The 26134-nt window shown below is 34.8% G+C and overlaps 1 protein-coding gene across 1 annotated transcript in view; it reads right to left on the reverse strand.

Annotated features, from left to right (window-relative positions):
• The window catches only part of LOC122681830 (coiled-coil domain-containing protein 7-like), a 136968-nt gene that overhangs the window by 21284 nt on the left and 89550 nt on the right, over positions 1-26134 (reverse strand). The window contains exons 16-20 of the mRNA XM_043884334.1: positions 21482-21565; positions 17845-17928; positions 13236-13319; positions 8320-8403; positions 4795-4878 (exon numbers count right to left, since the gene is read on the reverse strand). Of these exons, the coding sequence (XP_043740269.1) occupies positions 4795-4878; positions 8320-8403; positions 13236-13319; positions 17845-17928; positions 21482-21565 (420 nt within the window). The remainder of the gene's footprint in view (positions 1-4794; positions 4879-8319; positions 8404-13235; positions 13320-17844; positions 17929-21481; positions 21566-26134) is intronic.

Consider the following 26134-nt stretch of genomic DNA (forward strand, 5'->3'; position numbering starts at 1 on the left):
TTTAGGTAAACAATCTGAAAGTATTTTTCAATATTAAAAGCTTATAAATACTTTAACAATATCAATCCTAAGATACTACCCCAAAGAGATAAAAATATTCATATACAAGAATAGATATTCATGGACACATTTAGTAGGGTGAAAAGTGTAAAAAGTCAATGAACTTCAATAGAAGAATGATTAAATAAAGAATTCTATATTATGAAATATACTGCTGGTAAAAAGGAGAAACTAAAGTTATTTCATTTTCAGGCTTGTAAGGGTTTATCTAAGATATTTCTGAAGAAAAAGTAAGATATAAAAAGAATAAAAAAATACCACAAGAACTATTCTAGGTAGTTATAAAGTATTTTAATATCTTTATATATAAATTTTTACCTTCATCATCAAAGGGTGATAAAGTAATTACTTTTGTTTTATATTTACTTGGTGCAACGTGCCTGGCATAGACATTTTCTTGCTGTAAAAATGTATTTTTGCCTTTAAGAAAATCTATAATAAAATTTAAAAAGAAAAATTATATGAAGTCTGAACATTCATACACTACTCTCCAAACCCCACGTATTAGTCTTTATGCATTTGTAATGTTTCCTTCCCATAGTTTAGCCACTTGCCAATGACTATTAGTCTAGCTTCTATAAATATTTCATCATTTTCTCTTCCTTGTCTTTATTCTGTGTTTCTTGGTAGCATCCTGCTTTTTCTTTTCCAACTTCACTGAGGTATACTTAGTATATAAAAACACTGCCCAGATGTAATGTGTACACTTTGATGAATTTTAAAATAGCCATTCAACCTGCGATGCCATCATCACAGTCAGGGTAATAAACATGTCTATCACCTATAAGAGACTTCTCCTTTCTCCTTGCTTTTTATGTGTATGTCATAAAAACACTTAGCACAAAGCACTCCTGTCTTAACAATTTTTACATGCACAATACTTCATTGTTAACTGTAGACGTAATGTTTTACAGAAGATCTCTAGAATTTACTCAACTAATATAAATGTGACTTTATATCCATTGAGCAACTACCCACTTCTCTCTACCCCTACCCCTGGAAACAACCATTTTATTCTCTGGTTCTGTGAGTTTGACTACTGATAAAATGCTAGATTAAAAATGTCTTTTAAAAAGTATTGCTGAGATGGCATAAAAACATTCTCTAGAGACTAAAAAGGAATTAAAGCATTTAACTTGAGAATTTCTGCTAAAAAGGGGTATATATATTTGTATGCATGTACATTTTTAATAAATTTGACTGACCTACAGTAATGTGGGTAGTGGGGAGGAAGACAGGTGGGAAGTTTCACAATAAAGAATCATCAAAAAATAAAGAGGGCACAATAAAATATTTTAGAATATATTTGTACAGATCATCATTATATATTCTTTATGACTGTGTATAAAAAAAGCTGAGAAAGGAGGGATTGGGATTGTAAAATCACACAAAGTGAACCATTAGAATGTTGTGTGTTTTCTGTTAATTTTCTTATTTTCTGGATGTTTAAAATATTTTACAGAATAAAATTTTAAAAACATACTACAAAACTAATCTAAATAATTAGACATCTATTATATACTGTTATATCTTTTACCTTGATTGCCAAGTTGTGAAAAACTGATCACGTTCATTGGGAATTTACTTCCTGTGATGTGCCCAGTAAAAAACTCTTCTTGATGTTGTGTGGACATATCTTTGTTTTTAAATACATTCACTCCTAATGTAAAATTTAAAAAGAAAAATTTCACAAAGACACTATAACTATTTCACTATAACTATTTGCACACTACTCCCCATCCTTCACATATTAGTCTTCATTTTGGCAACTGTAAAAAGTCTTCTTTCCACATATAAGTGGCCACTTTTCTATCATTCCAATTTCTATAAACAATTTCTTCATTTTCTCTTCCTTTTTGCTGTTCTGTTTTCTTAGGTAGCATCTCACTTAATTTCAAAATTTAATCCAATCACCTTTTATATTCATTTCTATATTTGCATATTCATTTCTATATTTGATCTGTATTCTCCTTTCAGTACTTTTTCCCTTAACAATTTATATTGCTCAAATTTTATTCAGGGCATTTAATTATAAACTCCTCATTAATAAGTATAAAATAATTAACTAAATTAATTTCATTCTTAAGGTGCATGACATTTCAAATCGGATGGAAATGAGAGCAAATTCTTGGTGTGCCTAAGGTTGTTATTCAAAATTGAGAAGGATTAATAAGCAACACTGAAGCCAAAGTAATTGAAAGAACCTACATAAAAATACTCTGAAAATTAAAGACATGGAAAAATGTCTTATCATAATATACCAAATTTATCACAGCAAAACAGAAAACAAATTTAACTGCTTAGTTCCTACAATTTCAGTTTTACACTTCTGGCTTTTTCTCAGTTAAAAATTGTCAGTAAATAATTTTTATTTGGTTATTTTTAATAATTTTTTTTCAGGAATAGAAATGAGATTGTAACAAAATAAGGCATTCAAAAGGAAGGTTTCATAAATCTCGCTTTAAATGTTAAATTTCAGTGAAAACACATATTTTGGTGCTTTAATCTGAGGATTCAGCTACTTTCAAATTCTGGCTTTCAGCATCACTTTTGCAAAAAGTTCATTCTTTCACCAAAGAGAAATGTATCTAACCCTGTTACTCCAGGACTAAAGCTGTGTCTGTGAATTGTAAACTCAGCTAGAGAACCTCACTTTAGTAGAGAGAAATCTACACACAAGACTAATCATGTAGAGAAAATTGAATAAAATAGCTGCTACATTCCTATTCTTATACCACTTATCAACTAGCCTTTTTGCTTTTTCAATTTCAAAGCAACACTCTTCTAAGCCAGCAAGAAAGTGAGTAGATTAGCAGTTTGAAATACTTAAACCAAGCATATTCTAAGGTCATTAGAGCATTGGATTATATGAATTACTTTCCAAATGTATGAGCTTACAACTAAACAAAATCTAGGTAAATTTCCATTGATAGAAAATACAAGACTTTAATGTTAATTATAAGATGAAATTCATGAAGATTACTCCCCATTAATATTAACATACAGTTATTGCTATCATTAGTTAAATCACAGAGAAGACATAAACCATAAATATTAGACTTGACAAATTCTTGTTCTTACCAGGGTGACTTTTATGATATGTCTTGATTTTACTAGTTTCTTTTTCACTTTCAACAGTATCTGTCATATATTCCTTATCAGTTGCCATAGATATAAAACAAATTTCAAAACACTTTCAAAGGTAACCATTAACACACATGTATGTGTGCCTGTGTATGTAGTACTAAGCTACTTAGTACTTGTTATTATGGAAGACAATATAATATCTGCACTGCACAGTCATAAAACATTAGAATTTGAAGGGTTATTAGCAATCATATAAGCCTCATGATATAGAAGCTTAGAGATGTTTTGAGATTTGATTGAGAACACACACCAAGAAAATACAAAATTGAGCACAAGCTGAGGCCCCATAATTCCTTAACCAGTGCTTTTTCTACATGATGCCATGTCTCACACAAACCTTAATCATCTTGGGGAGTTCACATTAATGATATAACTGCCAAGTTTACACTAAGAGGACACTCATCCTTTAAGAATATACCTGTGAGTGGAACATACCATTTTTCCCCTGCCCACTGGTCAAGTTACAAACCATGGTCACAGAAAGTTACTACCAGGCAGAAATCCTTTGACTCTCTTAAGAGGGCTTTATGCCATTTTTAAGGTTATGTAAGTCAGTAGACATTAATGATGCAGAAGAACAACAAGATACTCTGTGGTCTACGAAAAACTGCCTATAGGTCGTCTTACAATGTATACCTTTCCGCTGGGGAGGGGGAAATGGGTAAATCTGCTGTAGTACCAGCACCAGGACTGCATCCCACTCCCTTTGAGTTTTTATGTGATCTGTAGATTTGGCAGGATTTAGTAACTACAAACTAGGTCAGAGGAGAGGAAACTGCATGAAAGTTATTAAACAAAAATTCATATTGAAAAAGTGGTAAGTAGAACTGGTGACTTGGGTCAAATAATGTGTCCAATGTTTTGTGAATGGAAGGTGGTTCCAAAGAACACATACCAAAAGTTGGAAACCTATCCTGAACCTGACGCCATAAGGGGGATCTTGCTATTAATACTTTGTTGTAATGGCTGAGAGCAGGAGAAAGTATTAAAGATCCTGTAGAGGAGACACAACTGAGGCTTTCTGGTTTTCTGCCTCCCTTAATATCACATCAAAGATCAAGGAGCAGTGTGTCAAACACCATTACACCAAGACAAGGGGAAACAAGTGTAAACTATGAACTATGTAACAAGACTACAGATCTCTACTTCACCTGAGATACTGAAAATACACTTGGTATTTTAATTATATACAGGGAATTAGTAAGCAATGAAATAATTATCCAGTAAGTCTTTTAATCTCATTCATAAACTAGACTTTCTGCTTTTCCAAATACAAAGCAACTAGCCTGAAAAAAAAAAAAAAAAAGAGTAGCACTTGAAATGCTTTCATTAAGTATATTCCAAGCTCACTATACCACTAAAATTTTGAGGATCACTTTTTAAAAGAAGGAGTTCTGAAAGTTAAAATATGTAACTAATTTTCCATTGATAATAACTGTTGGAGTTTCAGTAGTTCTAACTTTAGAAGGGAATTTATGAAGATACTGTATCCTGTAATAACAGCATATAGGTACTAATCAGATTCAAATTCAAACTCTGGAGAAGATAAATAAGCCAGAATAGACTTGGCAATATTCTTACTCTTACCAGGATGACTCTTGAATTGTGTCTTGATACCACTCTTTAGCATACTTCTTCCAACAGCATCTGGGAAGTGCTCTGTAACAGTGTCTATAGAAATAAACAGTTTCAAAACACTTTCATAAGGTAAATATCAACATGTAGTTGTGTAAGTTTGTGTGTAATAATCCTTTAATTAGCATTTTATTGTAGAAGAAGAATTATAGTGAAATGTCTTACTTACAGAATCAAAACACCTTAGAACTGGGAAAGCCACTGGCAACCATATAAGCCTCATTATATTGTACCTTAGAAATGTTTATTAGTTTGATGAAGACCACATAGCCAAGTAGTGATAAAAGTGATCCATAGACTTATGCCTCATAATTCTTTAATTAGGACTTTTTCCATAAAACAGTCTTTTTGCAAATTTAATTCATCCTAGAGAGTTTTTATCTTAATTAATATAACTTTTCTTGTGTATATTAAAACTACATTCATATGGTAAGGATTATACCTGGTGGCTCAGGGGTTAAAGCGTCTGCCTCCCTTGTGGGAGACCCGGGTTAGATCCCTGAGTTGGGAAGATCTCCTGGAGAAGGAAATGGTAACCCACTCCAGTATTCTTTCCTGGAGAATCCCATGGACGGAGGAGCCTGGTAGGCTACAGTCCACGGGGTCGCAAAGAGTCAGACACGACTGAGCAACTTCACTTTCACTTTCACACCTTTTGAGGCCAGACATGACATTTTTTTCCTGGGCCAAGTTGCCTCGAAAAAACAATGGACATCACAGTCACAGAATGTTACTGTGAGGCAGAAATTCTTTGACTTTGTCTAGGAATATTTTAATTCCTTTTTTAAAGGTTATATAAGTCATGGACATAAATTTGAGCAAACTGTGGGAGACAGTGAGGGAAAGGAGAGCAGGGCATGCTGCAGTCCACGGGTAGCAAAGAGTTGGACACAACTTAGCGACCAAATAACAACAGCTATAAATCAAAAGACAACAGTGATGGAAAAGTTAACAAGAATCTGTCGACTGGCACTTTATCCCAGATCTTTTACTTGGGGAAGAGGAAATGGGTAATTTGCATGAATATGAGCATTGGTACTGTACTCTTTCCATTTGAATCTTTGTGTGATTTTCATTTTTTGATGGATTCAGAAGCAATGATATAGGCTCAATGTCAGAAAAAAATTTTTTTTAAATAATTTTATATTGCAAAATAAATAACTAGAATTGGTGACTTTGGGTGACCTATTAGGTAAAGATTTTGATGGGCAAAATTTGGTTCTAATATAGCATATAAGTGAAGCTGGAAACTGTCATATCCAGAATTTATAAACCAGAAGTCCTGCTATGGAGAAATGACTGAGCCCATGAATATTTCAAGTGTGTGCTATCACTGAGGCAGCACAAATTTATCACCACTGCAATCTAAACAGAGGTGAAGACCATGGGACATCATAATTAAAACCAAAGACACATTAGATTGAGTATTTGTGAAAGTCATATGTGCTATGGCAACACATAACACATAAAACATTAGCAGACTCTAGCTGCTGATGTTTTTCCAACAGAAAAAATATTAGAAGAACTGATTCATTTGATTTGAAAAAGCAAAGGCTTCTTAGGTAAGCAGGGAGGCAATGGGAATAGCCTTTGAGGACAGATTGGGTTAAACACTGGAAGCATAAATGATATGTGGTAAAGAAGCCTCATTTATTCAGAGCCACAATTTTCCTTCTTCACAACATCTTCCCATTGCTTTTAAGTATTTAAAGGAAAATCCTATCCTGCTTGGAGTTTACTAAACTATTTTTTTTAAAGTTTAACATACAATATGCCCATTTTAAACATGTAATCAATGGTTATTAATATATTTATAGAATGTATAACAATCGCCATAGTCAATTTTAGAATCAACTTCAGAGTCATACTAATTAAAGTGTAGGAAAATGCAGAAGCATGACTGATATATAGTTTTATTCCCTTATCCCCATTTTTGTGCTACTGAATTACATGTTACATGTATAAAATTAAAGACATTGTTAGAATTGTTCTTACAATTATTTCTTTATGAACCTATACAATTTTTAAAGAATCTGAGAGACAAAATTAGAGCAAGTTTAGTATGTATATGTAGTGTTTGTTATATTAGTTACCATTTAGTGTTATTTACCTAATTTTCAGCCATCTTTTCAAATATTTTTACTGCACTCTCTCTCTTCTAGTATTTCCCATTACCTTAAGTTCACTGTTTCTTTCTTCAGACTAATTCAATCTCTTCCCTTAGGCAGTATTTTCATTTCATTTGTTGTATATTTCAACCACATTTGGTTCTTCTACATTTTTATTTTTAGATGATAATATCTAGTTGATGAATTATTTTCATCATATCTTTGTTTTCTTCTTAAAACAAAGTTTTCTTTAATTTTTCTATTTATAATAACTATTAGGTCATCACTGTCTGCTAAATCCAACATCCAAGACTCTCACAAGCATATTTTGTTTCCTGCTTTTTCCTGTGCATGGATCACAATTTACTATTTCCTTGCATGTCTTAATTTTTTTTTGTTAATAACGACATTTTAGGGACTTCCAGGGTGGCACTAGTGGTAAAGAATCTGCCTGCCAGTGCAGGAAACATAAGAGACGTGGGTTCGATCCCTGGGTCAGGAAGATCCCCTGGAGAAGGGCATGGCAACCCACTCCAGTCTTCTTGCCTGGAGAGTCCCATGGACAGAGGAACCTGGCGGGCTACAGTCCATGCAGTCGCAAAGAGTTGGACATGACTGAAGTGATTTAGCATGGATATTTTAGATAATATATCACAGTATTTCTGGATTCTGATTTGTTTCCCCATATAAGGCTTGTTGTTTAGTGTGTTCACTTGCTTGTTTGCTTGTTTGTTTACAGTGATTTCTCAGAAGTGTCTTACTAACATCTCTTTTCTCCTGAGGTGTGACGCCTTACCCATTGCTCCTCAGAGGGCACGTCCTCAGGCATGCACACAGCAGCTTCTTTGTGTCTGTAGTAACAGGGCTCTGAGTGTCTGTTTTCCTTTTATCTCTATTTAGGCATCTTCTTTCAATATCACAGAAAACACCATAAAGAAATGTGTGTAATGCTGTTACTACAGGTCTAATAAAGAGGGAACTGATAACCACTGAGATGTTATATTCTTCTTATCACATTCCTTAGCTAGCCTTTCTGCACTTGCAAATTCAAGAGAAATGTCTACCTAAGCTGAAAACAGAAAGTGAACAGAATATAATTGGGGATATTTTTACCAAGCATATGCTAAGTTTATTAAGGACTGGTTTTTATGGATTACATCCTAAATGAATGAGTTCTACCATTAATAATATGCAGATAGTTTTACATTGATATTTAATATAAAACTAATTTAAGGAAAAAATTCTTGAAAATTTCAGCCCATGTAATAATAAAACATAGATACTGATGTTATTCATGACTCTTATTTAAATATCGCTAGAGAAGACAGGTAAACCTAAAAACTTAGATTTGTAAAGTTCCTATTCTTACCAGGGAGATTCGTTGATTGTGTCTTGAATTGTCCCTTTATTACACCTCTTCCAGTTTTACTTCTCAAGCCTTGTATATTAGTCCCTGTAGAAAAGAACAAATTTCAAAACACTTTACAAGGTAACTATTTCCATACAAACATGTGTGTGTGTTTGCATGTGTGTGTTTGTGCACATGTGTGTGTGTATGATTGACCTAATTAGTATTTGCTGTTATGAAAGATGAGTTATATTGAAATGTCTGGTTTGGAGAATCACAAAACCTTAAATTAGAACAGAGGAAGCAATTATTAATATGTAAGTTACATTATATTGAAGTTTAGATATATTTAGGATATGACCCAAATCAAACATTCAGGGGATGACAAATGGATGTACCACTTTGTACCTAACCAATATCTTTTCTATATTCCTTTTACCAGTATCTTTTCTTTAACCAGTGTTTAATTCCTTAACCAGTGATTTTTCCATATAATGCTCTCTCTTACACAAGCTGAAATCATTCCAGAGAATTTATGACAGTAATATAATTTCCAAGTTCATATCAAAAGTACAGTTACTCTGTAAGGATGTTCCCAATGAGGAACAACTTCACATTTTCTTCCCCATCAAGACAAGATATAAACAAGAGTCTTCTTAGTCATAGAAACTTACATGAATCAGAAATTCTTTGACTTGCCCAGGAAAATTTTAATTCCTTTTTAGGCTACATAACTGTAAATCATGTGGGTATCACTGACTTAAAGAAAAAGTGCCTTGGGGATTCCTTGGGCATATATATTTCATGTCTTGCAAGGAGGAAATGGCAATATTTGTACCAGAACCAGGACTCTGATAGGATCCATTTTCATTTGACTTTTTATGTGGTCTAAAGTTTTTGCTATAATTGATAGCAAATATAACTAAGATTAAATGACATAAAAAATACATGAAAGTTAAAGATATTCACACTGAGAAAGGGATAATGAGGACTGGGGACCTAAAGGGCATGCACGCAGTTGCATTTTTATGCTAGTGGTTTTAACAGAGCTCTGTTTGCATGCCTGTTTTCCTGGATCAAAAGTTTAGCACGTGAAAGTTGGTTCCAGTTGAGCATGTAAATGTAGTTGGAAACCTGTCATGATCCTGACACTACTGAGTAGAAGACCACTTTGAAAAAAGGGCTGAGCCCAGGCATAAATGCAAAAGGTGGCACGATGATTTTGGCAGCCCAAGTGTACTACATTACATTCTTGACAGAGAAGCTACCACCTGGAACATCAATAACAAAATGAACAAAAATGAATCAGACTGGCCAGGCAAGTCTTCAATAAATAATACTTGGAGTAATAAAATTTATAGCCACACAAAATTAGGGATTAGCATATATATTTTAGCCACTTTTGTCTTCCTCCAATTAGTTAATAAGGAGAATGGAATCATTTGACTCAAGAAAGCAGAGGATCCTCAGATAAGCAGGGAGGCAATCAGAACAGCATTTGGTCCCATTGTTGTTCAGTCATTAAGTCGTGTCTGATTCTTTGTGACCCCATGGACTGCAGCATGTCAGGCCTCCCTGTCCCTCACTGTCTCCCAGAGTTTGCCCAAGTTCATGTCCATTGAGTTGGTGATGCTATCCAACCATCTCATCCTCTGCTGCCCTCTTATTTTGCCTTCAATCTTTTCCAGCATCAGGATCTTTTTCAATGAGTTGGTTCTTCACATCAGGTGGCCAGAGAATTGGAGCTTCAGCATCAGTCCTTCCAGTGAGTATTCAGGGTTGATTTCCTTCAGGATTTGACATGGTATATTAACGCATATATATGGAATCTAGAAAAATGGTACCGATGAACCTATTTCCAGGGCAGGCATAGGGATGCAGACATAGAGAACAGACTTGTGGACACAGTGGGGGAAGGAGAGGGTGGGGCAAATTGACAGAGCAGCACTGTATGCTGCTATAACACTACTATGTGGAAAATAGATAGCTAGTGGAAAACTGCTGTCTAAAGAGGGAGCTCAGATTGGTACTCTATGACAACCTAGAGGGGTGGGATGGGGATGAAGGCTCAACAGGGAGGGAATATATGTATACTTATGGCTGATTCACAGTGCTATACAGGAGAAACCAACAAAACATTGCAAAGCAATTATCCCCCAATTAAAAAAAAGAATAGCAGTTGAGGGAAGATTGAGTTTAAGCACTATGAATTAAAAGGTTTGCACTAGAAAAATCTTCGAAATATCCCAAAGAAAAAGAAATTTAAGAAGGCAAAATTTTTGTCTGAGGAGGCTGTCTTACAAATAGCTGAGAAGAGAAGAGAAGCAAAAAGCAAAGGAGAAAGGGAGAGATATACCCAACTGAATGCAGAGTTCCAAAGAAGAGCAAGGAGAGATAAGAAAGTCTTACATGAACAATGCAAAGAAACAGAGGAAAACAACAGAATGGGAAAGACTAGAGATCTCTTCAAGAAAATTAGAGATGCCCAGGGAACATTTCATTCAAAGATGGGCACAATAAAGGACAGAAATGGTAAGGACCTAAGAAATAGAAGAGATTAAGAAGAGGTGGCAAGAATACACAGATACTCTACAAAAAAGGTCTGAATGACCCAGATAACCATGATGGTGTGGTCACTCAGCTACAGCCAGACACCCTAGAGTGTGAAGTCAAGTGGGCCTTAGGAAGCATTACTACAAAGAAAGCTATATGAAGTGATGGAATTTTAGCTGAGCTATTGAAAATCTTAAAATGATGTCGTTAAAGTGCTGTACTCAATATGCAAGCAAATTTGGAAAACTCAGCAGTGGCCACAGGACTGGAAAAGGTCAGTTTTCATTCCAATTCCAAGGAAGGGCAATGCCAAAGAATGTTCAAACTACCATACAACTGCACTCATTTTACATGCTGGCAAGATAATGCTCAAAATCCTTCAAGCTAGGCTTCAATAGTACGTGAACCAAGAAATTCCAGATGTACAAGCTGGATTTAAAAAGGGCAGAGGAACCAGAGATCAAATTGCCATCCTTGATCATAGAAAAACCAAGACAATTCCAGAAAACCATTTATTTCTGTTTCCTTGACTATGCGGATCAGAACAAACTGTGGAAAATTCTTAAAGAGGTGGGAATACCAGACCATCTTATCTGTCTCTTGAGAAACCTGTATGCAGGTCAAGAAGCAACAGTTAGAACCGGACATGGAACAACAGACTGGTTCAAAGTTGGGAAAGGGGTGTGTAAAGGCTGTATATTGTCACCCTGTTAATTTAACTTATATGCAGAGTACATCATTCAAAATGTCAGGCTGGAAGAATCACAAGCTGGAATCAAGACTGCTGTGAGAAATATCAACAACCTGAGATATGCAGATGATAGCACCCTTATGGAAGAAAGTGAAGAAGAACTAAAAAGTCTCTTGATGAAAGTGAAAGAGGAGAAAAGCTGGCTTAAAACTCAACATTCAAAAACTAAGATCATGACATCTGGTCCTATCATTTCATGGCAAATAGATGGGGAAACAGTGGAAACAGTGACAGATTTTATTTTCCTGGGCTTCAAAAGCATTGCAGATAGTGACTGCAGCCATGAAATTAAAAGATACTTGCTCCTTGCAAGAAAAGCTATGACAAACCTAGACAGTGTATTAAAAAGCTGAGGTATCATTTTTCTGTCAAAGGTCCATATAGTCAAAGCTGTGGTTTTTCCAGTAGTCATGCATGGATGTGAGAGTTGGACCATAAAGAAGGCTGAGCACTGAAGAATTGATGCTTTCAAACTGTGGTGCTGGAGAAGACTCTTGAGAGTCCCTTGGACAGTAAGGAGATCAAACCAGTCAATACTAAAAGAAGCCTGTCCTGAATATTCACTGGAAGAACTGATGCTGAAGCCAATACTTTGGTCACCTGATGCAAAGAGAAGACTCACTGGAAAAGACCCTGATGCTGGGAAAGACTGAAGGCAGGAGGAGAAGGGGCCAACAAAGGATGAGATGGTTTAATTCCATCACTGACTCAATGTGCAAACTCAGTGAGTTTGAGCAAACTTCAGGAGATGGTGAAGTTTAGGGAAGCCTGGCATGCTACAGCTCATGTGGTTGCAAAGAGTCAGACATGACTTAGTGACTGAACAACAACAGCATATATAACTTTTCCATATTTTTTATACTGTTCTATACAACTGTCTATTAAGTCAATTAATAGAAGGACAGAAAATACGCTTTCATATTGTCTTTTGAAGCACAGAATTCTTTTTTTTAAACTTTAACCCATTTCCCTTCTTTTTTTTTTGACATGAATTATTCATGTAGTAGCTATAAAGTACATTGGAAACATGTATTTTGTTTCACAAAAAAGGAGAAAAAACTGAAAAAAATATGGTTATTTATGGAAAGCTGCACAGGAAGAGAAAGATGATGGAAGAAAAGAGGATGCCACCCAAGAGTCTTGCTCTTCAGACTACAGTCTAGGTTACTAAGTAAATACAGTTTATACTTTGTCCATCAGGGCCACTCTAATTACTTGAGTGTTTAGAACTTCAGAGCACTATTTTTGTTTCAAGTTTGTTTTCTGTTTCCCAAGTGAGACAACTTATTGTTTCTTACTATTAAAGTAACATATGGTTAACTTTTAAAATGCCACACATTAGTGAAATCATATGGTATTTGTCTTTCTCTGTTTGGTTTATTTCACTGTATCACTGAATTTTTTATGGATCACTTTTGAATTGAATAAATTCTAAAATTAACAAAATGTAGCTAATTCCCCACTGACAGTAACTGCTAGAATTCTAGTAATTATAGGAGGGAATTGATGACAGTTTTTAATCCTGTAATAATAGCATATAGGCGCTGTAGTCACTAAAGATGCAAAGTTAAATAAACTTCAGAGAAGCTATTAATGAAAAAAACAGGAAACAGAGTCAAAATATTGTTCTTACCAAGATAGTTCTCGGGTTGTGTCTTGAATTCACTCTTCAAAAAACGTCTTCCAATAATATCTGGGAATAGCTCTGTATCAGACACTACATAAATAAACAGTTTCAAGATACATTTGTAAGCTAAACATTAACATGTGTATGTTTATTTGTGTGCGTGGAATATGTGTGTATTCTTATTAGATATTTTTATTATAGGAGAAGAATTATAAATGAAATGCCTGGACTGCACACGTAATAACTTAAGAATTAGAAGTCTTATAAACCTCATTATATTGAGGCTCAGAAATGTTTAATGATTTCACCAAGGCCATATATCTAGTAACAACAAACAAAATTGATCCATAGACTGATGCCTCATAGTTTCTTAACTAGGAACTTTTCCATAAAATACAAAGTCTTTCACAAATTGAAGTCACCCTAGAGACTTCATTTTTCACTTTTACTTAATAAATATAACCTTCTTGTGTATATTAGAAAACATTCATATGGCAGGGATGTACCTGGTGAGATGGGATATAACAATTTTTCATTTTCACATTTGGCAGTACATTCAACTTCTTTCCTCTTAGTTTCTGACTTTCAAATTTCATTTAGAGCATTTAGTTATAAATTTATCATTAATAAATAAGTATGAAATAACTAACAATTTTGTTATTAAATAGCAGGACATTTTTAAATGAATGGATATAAAAGAAAGCACTTTTTGCTTTGTCTAGGTTTATCATTCAAAACTGACAAGGACCTCTATTAATAAGCAACACTGAAGCAAAAATTAATTGAAAGAACATAATCAAAAATACTCTGAAGTAAAACATAAAACACATTTAACTGCTTGGTTCAAACAATTTCACTTTTACACCACCAGCTTTTCCCCACTTAAAATTTATTGTAGTAAATAAGTTTTATTTGATACATTTTTAACATTACTTTTTTTAGAAATAAAAATGAGAATGTAATAAAATAAAGGAATCAAAAGCAAATAAATTTCAGAAAACTTGCTTAAATATTAAACTTCAGTGAAAACACAATTCTATGCTTTTATCTGAAGGTTCAGTTACTTTGCAAGTCTAGTTTTCAGCATTAGTTCTGTAGAAAGTTCATGACCATAGGAGTTCCTGCACCAAAGAGAAATGATCTAACTCTGTTATTCCAGGACTAAAGCAGTGTTAGTGAACTGTAAACTCTGCTAGAGAACTCTACTTAGTAGAGATACGAATTTACATGCCACCTTAATTATGTAGAGGAAATTGGTAACCAATGAAATAACTGTTATATTCCTTATCTCATCAACTGGCTTTTTTTTTGCTTTTTCCATTTTAAGCTAGCAATGAAAGTGGATAGAAGAGCAGTTGGAAACACTGAAACCAAGCATTTTCTAAAGTCATTAGGGCACAGGATTATATGTATTACTTTAAAACACTTAAAAGTTAATAACATGCAGCTAATTTTCCACTGATAGTAAATACTAGAGTTTAATTATTAGAGGGAATTCATCTTTTTCCCTGTTAATAACAAAATATAGTTACTGTTGTCATTAATGGTTCATAGTTAATTAAATCCCAGAAAAGACATAAACCGTAAGTATTACTTGAAAAACTCTTGTTCTTATCAGTGTGATTCTTTGTGTCTTTGACCAATTACTTTTTCTCTTCTAACTGTATCTGTCATGCATTCTATATCAGTCTCTATAGATATAAAACAAATTTCAAAACACTTTCGAAGGTAACCATTAACACACATGTATGTCTATTATTGTATCTATGTGTAGTACCAAGTTAATTAGTATTTGTTATCACAGAAGAGAAAGCATACATCTGCACTGCACGGTCATAAAACATTAGAATTTGAAGGGTTATTAGCAATCATATAAGCCTCATGATATAGAAGCTTAGAGATGTTTTGAGATTTGATTGAGAACACACACCAAGAAAATACAAAATTGAGCACAAGCTGAGGCCCCATAATTCCTTAACCAGTGCTTTTTCTACATGATGCCATGTCTCACACAAACCTTAATCATCTTGGGGAGTTCACATTAATGATATAACTGCCAAGTTTACACTAAGAGGACACTCATCCTTTAAGAATATACCTGTGAGTGGAACATACCATTTTTCCCCTGCCCACTGGTCAAGTTACAAACCATGGTCACAGAAAGTTACTACCAGGCAGAAATCCTTTGACTCTCTTAAGAGGGCTTTATGCCATTTTTAAGGTTATGTAAGTCAGTAGACATTAATGATGCAGAAGAACAACAAGATACTCTGTGGTCTACGAAAAACTGCCTATAGGTCGTCTTACAATGTATACCTTTCCGCTGGGGAGGGGGAAATGGGTAAATCTGCTGTAGTACCAGCACCAGGACTGCATCCCACTCCCTTTGAGTTTTTATGTGATCTGTAGATTTGGCAGGATTTAGTAACTACAAACTAGGTCAGAGGAGAGGAAACTGCATGAAAGTTATTAAACAAAAATTCATATTGAAAAAGTGGTAAGTAGAACTGGTGACTTGGGTCAAATAATGTGTCCAATGTTTTGTGAATGGAAGGTGGTTCCAAAGAACACATACCAAAAGTTGGAAACCTATCCTGAACCTGACGCCATAAGGGGGATCTTACTATTAATACTTTGTTGTAATGGCTGAGAGCAGGATAAAGTATTAAAGATCCTACAGAGGAGATATAACTAAAGCTCTCTGATTTTTCTCCACCTGGTATAGGTAAGAATGACAAGTACAGTTGATGCCTATATAAGCAAGGAAGCATTAAGAAGAGCATCTAATAGCAGAATTAAGGATGAGGGAAAAAAGTGTATGTGCTAGAGGAATCTGTAACCTAGTAAGAATCACAATTTTCCTCCTTCACAATACTTTCTCACTGCTTAATTTATTTTTTACACTGACTTTTCCTGAAGTTCCTAGTATGTGATTCAAACTTTGTTTCTTTGCCTGTCTCAAATTTTGGGGGATAAATACTGGGCATTCTAGATAATATAAGAAATCTAGATACTGAGTTCCCCTCCTCTTTGGAGGCTTGCTGTTGCTGTTTTCCTCATTATTTGTTTAGTGACTTGGCTGGAATGTGTGAAAGTGTGAAAGTGTTAGTCACTCAGTCGTATCTGACTCTTTGTGACCCCACGGACTTTAGCCCACCAGGCTCCTGTGTCCATAGGATTTCCTAGACAAGAATACTGGTGGGTAGCCATTCCCTTCTCCAGGGGATCTTTCCAACCCAGGGATCAAGCCTGGGTTTTCTGCATTGCAGGCAGATTATTTACCATCTGAGTTACCAGGGAAGCATATATTCTGTTATTGAGAAGTCTCCTTCTCTACAGCATGAAGCTTCTAATGTTGCTCCTCTGGAAGCACAGACTTGGGCAAAGAGTTACCTTTGATGACAGCTGCTCTTCCTTTTGAGTATCTTTTCCTTTACTTTTCTGTCAAGCTCTCTGCCTCCCTTAATATCACACCAAAGATCAAGGAGCAGTGTGTCAAATACCATTACACCAAGACAAGGGGCAGCAGTGTAAACTACGAGCTACACAACAAGATTAAAGATCTCTATTTCACCAGAGTTACTGAAACTGTGCCTGGTATTTTAATTACTAGAGGGAATCAGTAAGCAGTGAAATCTCCATTTTAATTCCATTGATAAAACTAGCTTTTCTGCTTATGCAAATACAAAGCAGCTATCTTTCTAGCCTCAAAAAGAAAGTGAATAGAATAACATTTCAAATGCTTCTGGCAAGTATATTCCAAACTTACCATAGCATTGAATTTCTAAGGATAAGTTTTAAGTGAATGAGTTCTAAAACTTATACTGTGTAGCTAATTTTCTACTGTTAGTAACTGCTGGAATTCCACTAATAATAGGAGTGTCAGGTAGTTAGAATAGAAAACAGGAGTCCAAATTGGCGGTAGCTAAAAGGACAACCCACTTCAGTATTCTTGCCTGGAGAATCCCACAGACAAAGGAGCCTGGTGGGCTACAGTCCATGGGGTCGCAAAGAGTCGGACACGACTGAGTGGCTAATGCACAGAAAAGACAAGGAAGGAAAAAGCCTGCAAAAAAAGAACAAAGAAAGGTCAAAGCAAGGTCCAAGGACCTGTGTGAGGACTTCAGGTAGAACAGCACTCCTGGCTAAGCCCAATTTGCATAGGGCAGGCCCAGGGGGAAGAAAAAAACATATAAAAAGAGGAGCCAAAGGGCTCTCTCTCTCTCTCTCCCCCGCACGCTGGGGTGCTCTTCTCTTCGCGTCTTTGGGTCGACATGCCCTCATGCCTGGAAGATGGATTTTCCTGCTATTATCTAAATAAAGTAGAGCTGTAACACTGATTTGTCTAAGAGCTGTAACACGGTCTGTTCGAGACCTGAGAGTTAGAACAGGGTCTGTCCAAGACCCGAGAGCTGGGACACGCCGAGGGCTTTAATGTCTGTCACCCCAAAACTTTGTGATGAGACAGAACCGAGCAGCATACACTCGCCTGATGAATTGATGAAAACATTGCGGCCTGTAATAATAGAATATAGGTACTATACTCATTTAGACACAAATTTAAACTCCAGAGAAGATAAATAAAGCAGAAATAGACTTGAAATACTCTTCTTACCAAGATGGCTCTTGGATTTTGTCTTGATTTTGCCCTTTAGAATACTTCTTCCAGTAGCTTCTGCATACTGCTCTGTATGAGTCTCTATAAACAGTTTCAAAACACTTTTGTAAGGTATATATTAACATGTGTTTCTCTATGTGTGTAGTACTTCTTTAATTATTGTTTTAATATTATAGAACAGAATTAAAATGAAATGTCTGGATTGTAGTATCACAGGACCTTAGAATTGGAAGGGCTGTAAGCAATCACATAAGCCTCGTTATATTGAGGCTTTCTGCCTGCAATGCAGGAGATCCAGGTTTGATCCCTGGGTTGGGAAGATACCCTGGAGAAGGGAATGGCAACCCATTCCAGTATTCTTGCCTGGAGAATTCCATGGATGGAGAAGCCTACTGGGCTACAGTCCATGGGGATCGCAAACAATCGGACACGACCAAGTGACTAACACACAGAGAAATAATTTTGACCAAGGCCACATATCTAGGGAACAACAAAGCTGACCCATAAATTGATACTTCATAGTTCTTTAACCAGAGCTTTTTCCATAAAATACAACCTTTTTGCAAACAAAAGTCATCCTAGAGAGTTAATCTTAATAAATAGTGTGCACATTAAGAACACATTCACATGGTAAGGATATACCTGGTGATGTAGAACATAATATTTTTCCCCAGGGTCAAGATGCAAATGATAGGCATCATAGTCACAGGAAGTTACTGTGAGGCAGAAATTCTGTCCAGGAATATTTTCTTTTTTAAAAGGTTATATAGCTAAGTCAAGTAAGCATCAGTGATGGGAAAGAAAAACAAGTAATTTGTGGACAGAGATAAAATACTCTCCCAGGTTTTCTTAGCACATAGACCTTCTCCCCTGAGGAGGAGGAAATGGGTCATTTGCAGGAATGTGAGCGCTGGTACTGCATCCCTTTCCATTTGAGTCTTTACATGGTTTTTACTTTTTGCTGGATTCAGAAATGATGATCTATGTTCGGTATCAGAAAAAAAAGTTATTTAAAAGATTTTATATTGCAAAAGGAATAATCAGAATTGGTGACTCTTGGTCAACCTGTTAGGTAAAGTATTGTGTGGGCAAAATTTGGTTCTAACATAGCAAGTAAGTGAAGCTTGAACTTGTTACATCCAGACTTATACATTATAAGTCTTGCTTTGGAGAACTGGCTGAGCCCATGAATATTTCAAGTGTGCACTATTACTGAGGCAGCACAAATTTATCACCATTGCAATCTAAACAGAGGTGAAGGCCATGGGACATCATTACTAAAACTGAAGACATGCTGGATTGGGCAGAACAAGTTTTAGTAACTAAGTTACAGCATTTGTGAAAGTAATGTGTACTATAGCAACACAGAACTGGAGAACATTAGCAGACATACTTTAGCTCTCTTTTCTGGTCTTTCTCCAAAGATAAAAGTAGAAGAACTGATTCACTTGATTTGAGAAAACAAAGGATCCTTAGGTGAGCAGGGAGGCAATAAATGATATAGAGCAGAGAAACCTAATCTATTAAGAGCCACAATTTTCTTCCTTCACAATGTTCTCCCACTGCTTTTAAGTTTTCTGTTTTTGTTTTTTAAATCCTACTCTGCTTGGAAGTTTGTTGAGCTGTTTTTTTTTTTTTAATGTAACATCATCTATTTTAAATATTCATGCTATGCTTATTAGTATATTCATAGAGCTGTGTAACAATCACAGTCAATTTTATAGTCTACTTTAGATTTATACTAAACAGATGAAATTCCAGGAAGATGTAGAAATTTTTTTCATATTCTACATATATAGTTCTTTTTATAATGTAATCCTTACTATCTTTTCCCAGTTTTATATATGAAGCATGTAAAAATGAATTTATTAAAATTGCTTTTAAATTATTTACATAATTTTGTGCTATACCAGGAGAAGACAAAGGATGTATGTATAGCGTTTATTATTTTAACCATTTTATTTATAATATTTTTTTGTCATTATTTAAAATGACATTTTCTGCTCTTTAATCCCTCTGCTGCCCATGCTATATTTCCATACTTTAAATTTGCTCATTCTTTTGATAGTGTAAAAATACTAAACATCTCTATTGATTTTTTAAAATTTCAGTTATACTTTCAACCCCAATTTCTATGTGTTCCTTTTCAAAATGATATATTTCTCTTCATATATATTCCCTATTTGATAAAGAACTGTCATGAGATCTTCCTTCCCTTCTTAATAATGTTTACACTTAGTTCTTTGAACATATATATAATAATTTCTTTTTAGTTTCGTTATTTAAGTACAATAGCTTGGATCCTCACAAGCAGTTTTTGTTGTATGCATTTTTCCTTGTTATATGTCACATTTTACTGATTTTTTTTTGCATGACCCATAATTTTATGCTGAAAACTGAGTATTTCAGATATGCAATATAGCATCTCTGAATACTGACTTCCTTTTTCAAGGCATGTTATTATTATTTTCTTGCTTATATTCTTAGCTATCTAGCTGAAACATTTTACCCAAGTATTCCTTTGCAGTTTGAAGGCACAACTACTGCTCCTCAAGGGAAAAATTATTGGATATAGTGGTTTTAGCAGTGCTGTCTTTTTTATATCTGTTATATGGTCTATCTCTTTTGATGTTATCAGTCAGTTCATTCAGTCACTCAGTTGTGTCCGACTCTTTGTGACCCCATGGACTGCGGCATGCTAGGTCTCTCTGTCCATCACCAACTCCTGGAGCTGCTCAAACTCACGTCCATCAAGTCGGTGATGCCCTCCAACCATCTCATCCTCTGTCGTCCCCTTCTCCCCCTGCCTTCAATCTTTCCCAGCATCAGGGTCTTTTCCAATGAGTCAATTCTTTCTTTGCATCAGGTGGCCCAAGTATTGGAGTTTCAGTTTCAGTATCAGTTCTTCCCCCAAAATCAAAGGGCAGTGTGTCTATCACTTTTATAAGAATAAAGGCTGTAGGATAATCTCTGAACTACATAACACAACTAATGACTCTATCACAGATGAGAAGGCTAATATGCCTGATAGTTCCATCAAATAGAGAGAAATGGTAACCAAATGAATTAACTCTGTGTTAAATTCACCTTGTTATTATCATATTCATCAGGAAGACTTGCTCCTTTTCTATCTAAACTAGAAAAAGAGATTAGAATAGAATTAAATACACTTGAAGTGAAGTGGCTCAGTCGTGTCTGACTCTGCAATCCCATGGACTGTAGCCTACCAGGCTCCTCCGTCCATGGAATCTTCCAGGCAGGAATACTGGAGTGGGTTGCCATTTTCTTCTCCAGGGAATATTCCCAACTGAGGGATTGAACCTGGGTCTCCTGCGTTGCAGGCAGATGCTTTACTATCTGAGCTACCAGGGAAGCCAAGATGCATCAAGTATATTCCAAGTTCATTATAGCATTTCATTTTATGGTTTAATTTTTAAATGGATCCTTTTGAAAAATCATATCTAGCTTTTAGATTTCTAGTAAATACCATAGTAAAACTAATTATGAGGATATTCATGAAGATTTTACCTATATAATAACAACATACAAGTACTCTTATCATTAAAAATTCATACTCAAACTCCAAAAAAGGTAAAGAAACTATAAAGATCAGACTTGGAAAGATTAGACTTACCAGGGGGAAACTTGGCTAGGGTCTTATTTTCCACTATCTGTATATGTCTCCCGACAGTATCTTTCAAGTGTTCTAGATCAATTTCTGTGGAAATAAACATACCAAAACACTTTGTAAAGTAACCCTAACATATGAATGTTTCTCTTTGTATGTGTGGGTGTTCATGTGTGGTATTATCTTAATTAGCCTAGTTATTAATATGCATTATAATGGAATATTTTGGTTGCAGAATCATTAAACCTTAGAATTAGAATGGCTGTTAGCAATCATTAAGTCTCCATATATTGAGACTTAGAGACATTAACAATTTGACCTAGACTGTTTATCCAGATAATGAAAAACCTGATGCACAGCCTTATGCCTTTAACCAGTGCTTTTTCCATACAGTCTACCTCTTGAACTAAATTAAAATATCCTGGAGAGGTTATGATGATAATCAACTGTTAAGTTTAAATTAAAATCAAAATCATACTATAGGGATATATACTAGTGATATGGAACACAACATTTTTTTCCTCAGGCTATGTTACAAACTAGGGTCTCCATGGAAATTTACTATGGGGCAGAAATTCTTGGATTTTCCAGGAATATTTTAATGCCCCTTTTATGTTACTTAAGTGTAAGCAAAGTAGGCATCAGTGATGTAAAAGAATATCAGAGTATGTTGTAGACTGAAAAAACGTGCTCTCCTAGGTCCCTTTAGCATGTAGACCTGGTAGCCTGGAGGAAGAAATGGTTAAACTTGTAGAAGTACCTGGATTGAGACTGGGTCTCTTTTGAGTTTTATGTCATTTGAAATTTTTGCTTGATTTAAACTGCAACTAGGTCCAATTATGAGAAAAATACGTTAACATTATTAAAGGAGAGTTTATATTGAAAGGAATAATTACAAATAATGAACTACTGGATTTAAAATATTGTGGCTAATTGGTTTCTAGCAGAGTGTGTACCTGAAGTTAGAAACCTGTTATGACTAAGATGCCCAGATGCAAGTCTTTCTTTGGAGAAATGTATGAGCCAGTAAGTATTAAAAAGGTTGTGCTATTTGTGGAGAGGTGGTTACCTGCTGCAGTACCACCGCCAAAATGCAAAAACAGTGTGCCTGGTTAGGCAGAACAAGTTTTCCATAATTAACAACATTTTGTGAAAGTAATAAGATGTATAGCAAAATGAAACTGGGGAGTATTAGCAAATACATTTTAGTTTCTCTGGTTCTCTCTCCAAATGGTATACGTAACAAGGACTTGCTCATTTGCATTAAGGAAGCAAAAATTCCTTAGATAAGTAAGAGGCAATGAGGATAGCATTTGAGGGAAGGTTAGGTTAAGTACTATCAATTAAAAGACATATGCTACAGAAATGTATAATCTAGAAAAGTCAGAGTTTTCTCTTTTATCATATCCTCCCACTTTTCAAATCCTTTTTTATTCTATTCTTCTTGACATTCATTGAATGTCAAGTTTTAAAAAATACATATTATACAATTTGCCCATTTAAAGTGTTCATTTCAATGTTTTAAAAAATATATTCAGAGTTATATGACCATCACCACAATTAATTTTATAAGAGACTAGACAGTGTTCTTACCAAAAAATGAAAATTATATGACATGATGGAAGTGTTAGCTAACACTGGGGTGGTCATCATATTGTAATGTACAAATGTATCAACATATCATAAATGTTAAACACACTATAGTCTACATTTTTGCAAGGGCCCTTATTATATTAGTCATAGTTAATTTAAATTCCCAGTTTGATAATTCCAAAATTTCTGCTATATCTGCATCTGGTCTTGATGATTGCTTTGTGTCCAGCTTGCATGTTTTGCTCTTTTAGCATGCCATATACTATTTTAAAGCTAGACATGATGTATCAGGTAAAATAACTGAAGTATATAGGTTTTTACTATGATGTTTTACATTCATCTGGAGAGGAGTTCAGCTATATTTCTGTTTTAATGTAGCAGGTGTCACAGGTTAAAATTTCTTTTATTTTCCTTTTGTGGTCTCCCCTGTGATCTTTGGTTTTCCCTAAGGAATACTTTAACCGGCCCTGAGCACTGCGGTATTTCCATTGGTAACTCTGTTATTATCCAGGGGTCTTAGTAAAGTAGCTGTAAGGTATGAGAGAGAGGGAAAGCATTCTATAAACCTATGATTAGTTCTCAGTCTTTTATTTACACTTTCTTCTGGGCTGTGACTTTCACAATTGCTTTTCAGCATGTTTACTGAATTAGATAAAATGGAAAGGCTAAAGAGGACTAGACTTGAATATCTCCCTTCCTTGATGCTGAAAGTTCAAGAGGTTAGATTCTGGCTTTTTTTTTTTTTTTTCCTGAACATCTGTCAGGTTCCAGTAAAGTAGTTTTTCTTAAAGGTAGGCCTGTGTTAAGAAGAATGCAATTTTAGATGTTCACTTTTCTCCCCTTTGCTGAATGAATGAGTAGATTTTATTTCTGATATTTACCCAAGGTACCTGAAAGTGCATGGTATATCCAAGGTTGTATTGAGAACTTTTTTATTGCTCAACCTAGTTCATGTCCAGTTTCCAACAATTATTGAATTACTTTTTAAGTTTTCCTACTAGTTGCTGGCTCCAGTGTTAGTTTGTTTCTAAAAATATGTAATTTCCAGTATCCATCTATCTCCTCAGTTTGAGAGGGGAAATTTGCTCTTTAACCTCAATTCTTTGAAGGAACTGAGAAGGGTTGTTGACTTTAAGATTCTTTAGCTTTTTTTTGGTTTGGAGTCTGGGAATGAGGACTTCCAAGTTTTTTACATGTTAAACTGGTAAGAAGTTTTGCAAATCTTTAAAAAATAATTATTCCTAGATATTGTATTTGTTTAGTACTAAAACAAATTTCATCATCCCTAAAAAATGTTCATTTTCAATTTTTTGTTCTTGGTATATAGAAATAGTATTGAGTTTTCTACAGTTTTATTCTATAGTCAGTAATTTTAATAAATACAGTTGATACAAGAGTTTATCTGTAAACTACAGATTCTTTTAGATTACATACCTCCTTACATTGCCTGAAATTTATGAGATTTCTTTAAATCCTTACAACTTGCATTATTAATTTTTTGTAATATCTGTGGTTGCCAGTACAAAAATGAGTAGAAATAGTGATAACAAACATATATGTCTCATTCCTAATATTGAGGGAAATATGTTACTAGTAAATTGCTGAAATTTATTTGTATTTTCTAAAAGATAAGTGTCAAAAGATATATTATGAGCAAAATTTTATTGAAGTTTAATGATTTTTTTCTTAATTCAATAATGTGGCAATGTTTTCCTATAATGCTTTTTATTCCTGTAAAGTTGGTAGTAATATTCCCAATTTCTATTCTGATTTAATAGCTTGAGTCTTCTTTCTTTATTATTCATCAGTCTAGTTAAAGTTTTGTTAATTTTGTTGGTATAATGTGAGTCTCTTATGGACTGCATATAGTTGGATAATTCTTTTCCATTTTGTCAATCTTGTCTTTTGTTTAGAAAGCTTAATCATTTACATTTATGGTAATTAATGAAAAGGAAAGAACTTACTTCTGCCATGTTTCTATTTGTTCTCTGTATTTCTTACATTTTTTTATTCCTCATTTCCTCTAATACTGCCTTCTTTCACGTTCAACTGATAGTTTAAGGGACTAGTTTTGTTTTTTTTCTCATTTCCTTTGTGCATATTCTATACATATTTTCTTTTTGGTTACTAAGAGAATTATGCATAACATCTTAAAGTTATAAAAATCTAATTTAAATTGATGCCAACTTAACTTCAAAAACATCCAAAAGCTGTACTCCTTCCTATATGGCTCAATCCTTTTTGATACTGATGTTATGAAGCATATCTTTATACACTGTGTGCCCAATAATACAGATATATCATTACTTTTATATATTTTTCCTAAAACTATTATATGAAATTAAAAGTAGAGCTACAAACTAAAACTACAATAATACTGGCTTTTATATTTGAGATGTACTTATCATATAAAGCATATATAGCATATTAAAAAACAGAGACATTGCCAACAAAGGTCCATCTAGTCAAGGCTATGGTTTTTCCAGTAGTCATGTATCGATGTGAGAGTTGGACTGTGAAGAAAGCTGAGTGCTGAAAAATTGATGCTTTTGAACTATGGTGTTGGAGAAGATTCTTGAGAGTCCCTTGGACTGCAAGGAGATCCAACCAGTCCATCCTAAAGGAGATTAGTCCTGGGTGTTCATTGGAAGGATATGCTGAAGCTGAAACTCCAGTACTTTGGCCACTTCATGCGAAGAGTTGACTCATCTGAAAAGACCCTGATGCTGGGAGGGATTGGGGGCAGGAGGAGAAGGCGACGACAGAAGATGAGATGGCTGGATGGCATCACTGACTCGATGGACATGAGTTTGAGTAAACTCCGGGAGTTGGTGATGGACAGGGAGGCCTGCTGTGCTGTGATTCATGGGGTCACAAAGGGTCGGACACGACTGAGCAACTGAACTGAACTGAACTATTTACACTGCAAATCTTCATTTCTTCATATAGCTTCAAGTTACTGTATAACATTGTTTCACATCAACCTCAAGGATTCCCCTTAGCATTTTCTATTCAGTTCAGTTCAGTCGCTCAGTCTCAGTCGTGTCTGACTCTTTGCGACCCCAT

Source organism: Cervus elaphus, chromosome 23 (genome assembly GCF_910594005.1).
Source record: "Cervus elaphus chromosome 23, mCerEla1.1, whole genome shotgun sequence".
Classification (NCBI taxonomy): domain Eukaryota; kingdom Metazoa; phylum Chordata; class Mammalia; order Artiodactyla; family Cervidae; genus Cervus; species Cervus elaphus.